This window comes from Chrysochloris asiatica, unplaced genomic scaffold (genome assembly GCF_000296735.1).
Source record: "Chrysochloris asiatica unplaced genomic scaffold, ChrAsi1.0 scaffold00190, whole genome shotgun sequence".
NCBI lineage: Eukaryota > Metazoa > Chordata > Mammalia > Afrosoricida > Chrysochloridae > Chrysochloris > Chrysochloris asiatica.
The window spans coordinates 5,508,596-5,519,006 of NW_006408708.1; the positions used below are offsets into that span (position 1 = coordinate 5,508,596).

The following is a 10,411-nucleotide window of genomic DNA, read 5'->3' on the forward strand; positions in this document are numbered from 1 at the left end:
ATATATATATACCAAGCTAATTGCAATAAAAAATGAACAGAAGTGGCAATACTAATCTCTGATAAAATAAAGGTAAATACAGTCCTGGTGTGGTGCTATGGGTTAATACACCAGACTGCAAAGCCGTTTGAACTGCAAGGTTGGTGGTTCAAGCTCACCAGCTGCTCCTCAGAAATCCTATACAAGGTTGCTATGGGTAATGAAGCAAAGGATATGATCTGTTGAATGTAAAACTAATGATCTGCTCTGTAAACCTTCACTCAATTCACAATAACAAAAAAAGTTTAAAAAAACAAGAGAACATGTTAGTAAAAAAATACCAATAAAGGAAATAATGTAATATTTAGAATGTTGAGCTAACTAGTGGATTTCTAGGGCTCAAAAATGCTTTTTTATTGAATTGACATGAACTTTGCAAGGTATTTTCTGGACTGTATTATTCAACAAAATAATGTTGAAAAAAGGAGGTTTCTTTAAATAACCTCAGAGGAAAATTATTATGATATATTTTTTAGTCTAAAATGAAGCCAGTGAAACTTATTTATGCTCATGCTCATAAGAGTTGATATATTCTTGATGGAAGTACATTGTGTAAAAGACTTGGAAAGTTGAGGATTGTTAAATCACCACATATAAAAAAATTAAAACAATAAAAAACAAAAACCCACTTCTGAGAACAAGAAACACAAAATAGTATAAATAAAGCTATTGCTGGATGATTCAAGTTGTCTGGTTTTCTCCCAAAGGAGCAACAGGTCTCCAAAACACCTAGAATGATCTGAAACCTGCCCTAAAAAATAATGCTACTGAAAACATCTATTTTAAAAATGCTTTATGTAGTGATGTATAGTTTCACAGCCAGTAAAGTTGTTAATATACTATCTAAATATAAACATTATATGCTGACCAAAATGTTTCCAAATTTAATAGTTAGTGATAGGTTGTGAAGTCAATCTTCCTTGGGAGGGGATAAAATATCAAATATTTTGTTACAGAACAGAGATTATTTGTGTAAGTTAAAAGGACAAGGTTAAAATGTTAGACTAATATTAATTCCAGTTTTCTATATGCAGTGCACAGGTGCAACTTGAACAGCATATTATATGGGATAATCATTAAATTCATTCAACCAGACCTTAGAGAGTTAAAAACATATATTCTGAGGAACAGGACTCCTCGGTCCAAAGAATGAGAATGAAACAGTGCAGAATATTTGTGTATCAAGGTGATTCCACTTTCCAACTGGGAAAACAGGCCTGCTAACACCCACATCCCCTGACAACTGTTCAATTATGTATCTCACACTTGGCCTACTGTTTGCAATAGAAGTAATCAATAAAGGATGTGGTTGAGTGAACATAGATTTTGGTTGAACCAATGCATGAAAACTTAATCATTTACTCAGAGAGAAGAAATCAAATAGAGCAGAGATGAAACAGCTACCAAGGGGTTTGTTGATTGTGCCACCAAGTTTGTGGGTTACAGATGAAAGTAATAAGGCGAATGGAATCAGTTACAGAAGAAAATGTAAAAAGCGATTCCTAATTTCATGAATTAATAGAAATGTTTTGATACATTTTTAATTTATTTATTTGGGGGTCAGTTTTAGGAAATTTCGCATCAGAAGCTTGATGTTCCATTTTAAAGGCTATATGAAAATTACTAGGGCATACCATTTCTCTCAAGCAAAAATAAATTAATTTTCAGCTATAACAGAAAGGTAATTTTCACACTTGAAACTTTGTACTGATTGATTTAAAGATCTCCACTGTGGAAAGCTTTCTAGGAAATAATTTAAACCTAGTCCGCAAGTAAATTTACAATTGGTATGGGATAAACCTAGTTATGACCACTGGGTCTTGAACATCTCTCATTTCTGTGAATTCCCTACCACCCACGTTCTTTTCAAAAGTAATCATAATTATGTTAGACAGTTTGTGATAGTTATTTCATTTCAGTAAATGAGGCAAAAAAAAAAAAATCACATAAGGAAAATGGAGGGATTTTTTTTTTCCTCTCTGATGACTACATACTGATAATATTTATTTGGTAATTTCTTAAGCAACTTTATCTTGTTTTATGAAGCTATCTGAGAGAATTCTGAACTTTTACAGCTGTCATAAGGCAATTGGTGTGATCATTTCAGAAATCAACTATTTTTACTAGTATTTATTTAATACAAATAAATAAAATAGATTATGAGTAGCATATTTGCAATGTATTCCCTACTAGTGAAAATATTTATTATTAATATTGTTGTTGTTAAGTATCACTGAGTCAGTTCTGACCCAGAGACCCTATATAGGGTTTCTAAAAGCAGCTGATGTAATTGAACCACCAATCTTATCCTACAGAACCATACCAGGACTCCTCTAATACTGTTAAATAAATATTAATATTGTTCATACACATTTCAAAATAAAATACCATTAAAACCTTCATAAATAATTATTCTCTTTAGTATTAATGTTACCAAATGGCAAATCTAGTATTACCAAATGGGCAAATCTATACTACCAAGTCCTCAGTCTTAAAGGAATGTGACAAGTTTTCAATTAAAGGCTCTGTGCAAATTCTTGTAACTATTTTAGGAGCCTCCAGTCTTAGAGAGCATATACACCTTTCATGCACATTCAGCTGATGACCTGAGACACACACTTATCCTATTCATGTCTCTCCTCTTCCATTTCCTTTAAAGAGATAAAATATGTTTATAGAGATAGGCTACCATTAGTGAAACCTGTGCAATTGCACAGGCTAGGAAAAAGAGCTTTAGAGGTGATGTTGGCTTTGTATGCAGTTTGATTTATTTCTCAGCTGCCACCACCATAATTTCCTCTATTCTGGCCGTGTTTCTTTCTTATTGCTGCTAACCTGAGAAAGACAGTTTAGCAATGTATATATATATTGTATGTATGTGTGGTTAGGTGCTGTAGAGTAAGTTCCAATTCATAGTGAAACAGAAGGAAACAATGATTGGACCTGATCCATCCTCATAATCTTTTGTTATGTTTGGACCCATTGTTGCAGCCACTGTGCCTATCCATCTCATTGCGGGTTTTCCCTAGGTTTTGACAAATGCACACTGTCATAAATCCACCATTACAGGAAAAAGAAGAATAGTTTCACTGGCCTTAAAATGTCCTATGTGCCACTGACTCATTCCTCTTCCTTAACCCCCTCCCGTGGCAACCACTGGTGTTTTCATTGTTGCTATAGTTCTATCAAGGAGCCCTGGTGGCACAGTGGTTAAGTGCTCAATTGCTAATCAAAAGGTGAATGCTTTAACCCCACAGGAAAAAGATGTGGCTGTCTGTACTCAAAAGCATTACAGCTTGGGAATCCTCTGGGGGCAGCTCTCTGTCCTATAAGGTCACCATATGTTAGAACTGACTTGACGACAATGGGTTAGTTTTGCTTTGTTCAGAATCTCTTACAATTGGGATCCTGTAGGATGCAACCTTTTCAGGATGCATACTTACAGTGAGAAATTGCATTTCAGTTTACTCCACATCTTTTCATAGCTCAAGATTATATTTCTTTTTATCATTGAATAATACACTTCATTGTATGGCTATACCACTGTTTTTTATTCATTCACCTACTGAAGGGCATCTTAGTTGTTTTTAATTTTTGGCAATTGCAAATACAAATATTTACTTGTATGTTTTTTTGTGGATAGTATTGGTATTTTAAGCAATGACTATTCATTGGCATTTCAAAGTGAGGTGACACAGCAGAATGTAGAAATCATGGAACAACATTATTAATATTACATGTGAGTAAAATTTTGGTGACAAGAATTCAAAACAGATGCAACAGTACATCAACAGGAAACTGCCAGAAATTCTATTCGGATTCAAAAGAAGACATGGAACTAGGGATATCATGAATAATGTCAGATGGATCTTGGCTAAAAGCAGAGAATACCAGAAGATATTTATTTGTGTTTTATTGATTATGCAAAGGTTTTCAACCATATGGATCATGACAAGCTATGGATAGCATTGCAATTAAAGGATTATTCAGAACACTTAATTGTACTCATGAGAAATATATACATAGACCAAGAGGCTGTTTTTGAATAAAACAAGGGGATTCTGAATAGTTTTAAATAAAAAAAGGTGGGTATCCGGGTTATATCGTTTCACCATACATATCCAATCAGTATGCTGAGCAAATAATCAGAGAAGCTGTATTTAATGAAGAAGAATATGACATCAGAATTAGAGGAAGATTCATTAACAATCTGCAATGTGCATATAATACATCCTTGCTTGCTGGAAGCAAAGAGGACTGAAAATACTTATTGATGAAGATCAAAAATCACTTTGATCAAAGACCACTTTCAATATGGATTACACCTCAATGTAAAGAAAAGAGAAATCCTTACAACTAGACCAATAAAAAAAAAAACAAAACATGATAAACAGAGAAAAGACTAAAGTTGTTAAAAATTTCAGTTTGCTTGAATCCACAATGAACACTCATGAAAGCAGCAGTCAAGAAATCAAATGACATTATTGTATGAGGTAAATCTGCCGCACAAAACCTCTTTAAAATGTTCAAAAGCAAGGATATCAGTTTGAGGACTAAAGTGAGCCTGACTCAAGCCATGCTATTTTCAATAGCCTCATATGCATGCAAAAGCTGGACAATGAATAAGGAAGATCAATGAATTTGAGTTACTGTGTTGGAGAAGAATATTGAAAGTACCATGGACTCCCAGAAGAACAAACAAATTTGTGTTGGAAAATGTACATCCAGTCTGCTCCTTAGAAGCTAGGATGGTGAGACTTCCTCTCTTATACTTCAGACATGTTATTAGGAGGGACCAGTCTCTGGAGAAGGACATCTTGCTTGGTAAAATGGAGGATCAGCAAAAAAGAGCAAGACACTCAAGGAGATGGATTGGCACAGTGGCAACAGCAATGGATTTAAGCACAGTAACAATTGTGAGGATGGAACAGGAGTGAGCAGTTCCATTGTGTGATCACTCTAAGTCAGAACAGACTTGATAGTACGTAACAACAAATAATAGCAATTTACAAGGGTAAATAAAAAAATATTGCTATAAAATCATAGCAACCTGCGTTAAACAAAAATATCAAAATGTGATGTTATTGTTTCTTGACATATCCTCCATCTAGGTCTATTCACATCTGAAATCAGTGTTTCCATCTCTGTAACCTTTCCAGAAGAATACTGTGCTCATTTACTTACACCACATCAAAATGGTAATATTGGCATCCTTGAGGGATACAAGTCATGTTCCGTTTCAATGTTCTTTGAGTTTTAGAAACAAAAAGAAGCCTGAAAAGGCAAGATCAGGTCTGTATGGTGGATGGAGTAATGTTTATCAACAAAAATCACATTCCTTTTCTCATCAATGAAGTCTTCAATTTTTAAAAACGTCTCTCTAATAAGATCCCGTGATCATCATCCTGTGTGTGTCCTTTGAGAACATCTATCAAGATTACTTCTTTGGAATCCCCAAAAAATCATCATCATCACAAGTTAACCATAGTTAACTTGCCTGCCTTGAATTTAATTAACCCAGCAGATTCCCTTGGAACCAACTCTTCTGAATGTTTTTGGTTTATTTATTTTTTTTTTAAGGCATCCTATGAGTCTGAATTGACTCAATGGGTTTGTGGCTTAAGGAAATTAAGACAAGTGTGTAACTGAGAACACTTGTCTGCAGCCATCAACTGATTGCAGAGACATGTTTTAAGCATATTTTATTTAGGATTGTTGTTGTTGTCAGGTGCCATCAAGTCGGAACCAACTCATAGTGACTCCATGCACAGCATATGTGTGAACTGGAACGCTAGTAGTGATACTTTTTTAACTTATCCCTTACTTATGATGATGATTTCATGCTTTCAGCTCACTGGACATTTAATGTTTTAAATATCTTTCAGATAGCAATGTTACCTTACAAAGAATAAGCCCATATATATTTACAACTGAAATACAACTGTGAAAATGTAAAAATGCATGGTACAGTTTGTATCTATTGTCATTTATTATTATCAATGATATTACTATGGCCATTATTAAAAAGCCATAGCTGAAGATATAAAAGGCAAGGTCTTACTTCAAAACTCGAAGCCCTGGAGGCACAGTGGTTAAACTTTTGTCTGCTAACTGAAAGGTTAGCAGTTCAAACCCACCAGTTGCTACATGGAAGAGAGATATGGTAATAGGCTTCCATAAAAATTGCAGCTTTGGTAAGCCTGAAGGCAATTCTACTGTGTCGTAGAGGGTTGCCATGAGTCAGAATCTATCAATGGGCTTACTTTCAAAAATGTTTTAGTTTTTCATTCTTGGCTTAATCATAATGCTACGATGTCATGCAGCTATTAGTTGACACTCACAAAATCACAATACAATGTGTGAAAGGAAGACATGTATTTACCATGAAAAAATATCTGTCAGAATTGTTTCATGTGTACCTTTATTAAGTTGTCTGTTTTAAATAAAATCATGGGAATATCACTCTTACAACCAATTGTTTATCCAGATATGCTCAAGGGACAATTGTCTCAATGGAAGAAACACAATTGAACCATAAATGAAAACCTTTCTCAAGGAAGAGATCTGGAAAAGTTATGGTAACCCACAGTTACTGATGCATTCTAGTTATTTCTGTGCTGTTTGCTTTTTTAACCTGTGAGAGATGACCTGATTTTGATTTTCCCTGTATTCAGGGTCATCACTAAACTTATAGGAGGCTCAAAAGAAAACAATACAAAGAAGAAACATAGATGAGTTTAGGTTCATGTTTTAAAACGCCATATTGGTTTAAAACAACGGATGATACAAGGGTCACTTAAGAAGGGTGCTGCTTAAAATTGAAGCAGGCATTAATGGAAAGCGACAGACCTCAAACAATTTCAGTCTTTCACAGTTGAATGAACTCACAGTGACAGCAAGACACGGATGTGCTAGCGTACCTCTGCAGGACCTTGGCTGTTGCTTCATAGGCTCTCCCCAAGCTGAGCTCATCATCCAGGTCTTTGGAGATCTTAATGCAAGTGTTAAGGACCTATCAGAAAGAAAGACATATGAAACATATAGCATGGCCAGATGCACTGATGTTTCATTTCATAAAAGAAGATTAAAATTAATAGTGCTTTTTAATGTCTCCATAAAAATTCTTTTGTTTATTAAAAATTCATGTTGGTTTGGTTTATTTTCATCTATAGTATAGCTTGTATAAAATGTGACAGTGAGGTCTTACTTTGGTAAAAATAATTATTTTCCAGCATAATACCAAATCTTCCAATTTATATATCTTAGGTGTGAATAAATAATTGAATGGCTTACAACATTATTTTAAAATATGGGACTATTATCTAAGGTAATATAAGGCAGATTATAATATTCTACTAACTCAGCTTAAATATCACTTTTCTTTCTATAAATAGCTGTTTGAAAAGCATGAATTTAGGTGCCAAGCAATTTCTAAATCTATCATTTTATTAGATGCATATCTCACAGTTTTCATGCATATACAGTATACACTAAAAGTATTTATTATAAATATACTTCATTACCAACCATCTCTTCAATAATCAAAAGATTACAGCTGCCACAGCCAAACATATGCTCTTAATTTAGTTTAATACTGACATCATCTATATGGTAGAATTTTCCTTTTCAATTTTTTTTTTTTTCCATTTTCAATAGCCAGAGGAGAAAAATACATAAAATGAGCAGATACCATTTTGTTCTTACTCCTTCACTGTTACTTGGCCCAACCTATTATTTAGATGAGGACACAAGAAATCTCCAAAGGCCCTTATGGAAATACTTTTGCACATTTTCTAAGAAAGAATTAGTGAAAATCATTTGATGGCGTTTGGGAGATTCAGTGTGAGGAAGGATATAAACATGCCCTGTGTCTTATTACCAGTAACAAGCAGCTACCTATGTTTAAATGTTGATACTAGTCTTTCTTTTTTTAAAATCAATATCTTAGAAACAATTTCAATGAGGCCATTATGATGGCTTCCAAATTTGGGGTTTCCTGTCATTCACAAGAGAATGCTTGGCATAATGTTAGTTACCATTGAGTTGATTCTGACTCATGGGCTATCCCATGCTCTGTTACAATTCATGTATAACAGAACAAAATGCTGTCCCATCTTGCACCATTCATTATGCTCATTAGTATGTTTAGTTCAATAGATTCGCAACTTCAGAAACCTTATACAGGATCAATATGAGTTGGAACCAAGTTGACAGCAAACAATCATCACCACCAACAACCTAGGGCTCATTTTCCAAAACTATATTGGATAGTATTCTGTTATGAATCTTCTCTGAGATTGCGACTAATTTTCAGAAGTAGATTGCCAGGCCTTTTGGCTTAGGTTGTCTTAGTCTGCAAGCTTCACTAAAACCTATACACTATGGGCCAACCTGTTGATATAGCTTCTAGCATCACAGCAACAAGTAATCCTTCACAGTATGAAAAAATGATAGCCAGGTGGTAGACTTGCTATAATATGAATATTAAAACCTACTAATTCATGCATTTTGACCCACTGTTTTAGTTCCTTCTAAATCTGTAAAATTAAATATCTTGATTCTTATTTTTAAGTTTTTGAATAAACTTGTTTAAACCTGAGGATGTTCTTTTGATGGTGTTTTGCATAACAGATGACACCTTCATTGATTTTTCTGAGTTCAAGGGCAGAATCTATGCATTTTGAATTTACAAAAGACCTGTTGAATCCAAACATCAAGATATTTAGAAAATGATGTTATAATGCCTTTTGAAGTGCATATTTTCCAGTATAGCATTCTAGATTCTTAAAGTGAAGATGGAATATTGTTATAGCTTATGTAAAAAGTAATTATTTTTCCCCAGCAAATACTGTTACTGTGTACCAGACAGTATGTTAAAAACAAACAAACAAAATCCACTGTCACTTAGTTAATTCCAACTCACTGTTGTTGTTAAGTGACTTCAAGTCGACTACGACTCATAGCAATCCTGTACAGGGTTTCCGAATAGCAGCTGGTGAGCTTGTACCTTTGACCTTGTGGTTCAAACCAACTTTATAGTCCAGTGCATTAACCCATAGCACCATACCAGCACTCCAATTCCAACTCATAGAGACCCTACATAGGGTTTCCAAGATTAAGTCTTTATGGGAGCAGTCAGCCTCATCTTTCTTCCATGGAACTGCTGTTGGGTTTAAATCAACCAACACCTAGCCTACAGCACCACCCTAGGAAATATTAAATAGAAGAAGGCATGCTTCCAGTTCTCAAGTATTTATAGTCTAGGCATATAAACTTGGGACTGAAGCAAATGCGTAATTTAAGAATGAGTGAGGCCAAGTTTTTCCAGTGCTAAAACTGCTTAGAGTATGCCATCCTTCAATGTGCTAGCCACTTTGGGTCCTGAAGGAACACAATGACTTCCATAGGTGCTCAATTTAATTTGAGGGGTGTGCCTCTGTAGTACATGAATACGAGAGTAAGTGCTCAAGAAATTGTAAATAGATACTTCAGTGTTGATAGCTTCTATTTCATAACAATGCCTCATACTTCCAGTGAGAAAATACAGGTGGAAGTCAAAATGACCCATTGTACTTGAATGAATGTTCTTGTGACATGCCATATGTTGGAAACAAAACTATGAGCTGAGATATTAAAAGCTATCATCACAAAGATAAGATGAGAGAATAAAAAATCACTAGGTACAAAGTATTTAAATGAATGAAAAATGATTGGAAATTTACAGACAATGAACTTAATCTTTGTCAGAGGAAAGAAAAACTCTAATATAGCATGCTAGTGTGCAAATTTAAATAAACAACAAAGTTATCAAAGTTGGAAAACTCAGTTAATATACTTAATAAATATTAGAGTGTTACTTGGTCACATGGTAAAAATCACTCCAAAAATTATAGTGAATAAGGGAAACTAAGTTTTGAAAATTATCTGACTAAAAGTTTTAAGATAATAGACTTCATATTCCCATTAGAATGAAATAAATTTATTTGTAAAGATCATTTTCAAATGAGATTATTAGAATTGTTCACCTAAAAATAAAACTAGTAGAATATTTAGAATAAAAAAAACAGAAATATGACAATATATTACAAATTATTTGAAGAATTCTTTGCTGTAGAATCAAAATGTAAGGATCCTGGTGTGGCGCTTGGGCTTATGCACTAGACTGCAAAGTCAGTTTGAACCAGAAGGCCGGTGGTTTGAGCTCACCAGGCACTCCTTGGAAACTCTATGCAGGGTTGCTATGGATCAAAACCGACTCAATGGCATTTAACAACAACAAAGACAATTTCTTTTTACTACAGTAACCTTCAAGGGGACACTGAATTTAAGTCAAAATTGCCACCTGTCAACAAAGTGAGTGATATATATATAT

General features: G+C 34.2%; 1 protein-coding gene across 1 annotated transcript in view; it reads right to left on the reverse strand.

Moving 5' to 3' along the window:
• The window catches only part of TTC29 (tetratricopeptide repeat domain 29), a 467,422-nt gene that overhangs the window by 184,831 nt on the left and 272,180 nt on the right, over positions 1-10,411 (reverse strand). Inside the window, exon 7 of the mRNA XM_006872284.1 lies at positions 6,960-7,051. Coding sequence (XP_006872346.1) covers positions 6,960-7,051 — 92 coding nt within the window. The remainder of the gene's footprint in view (positions 1-6,959; positions 7,052-10,411) is intronic.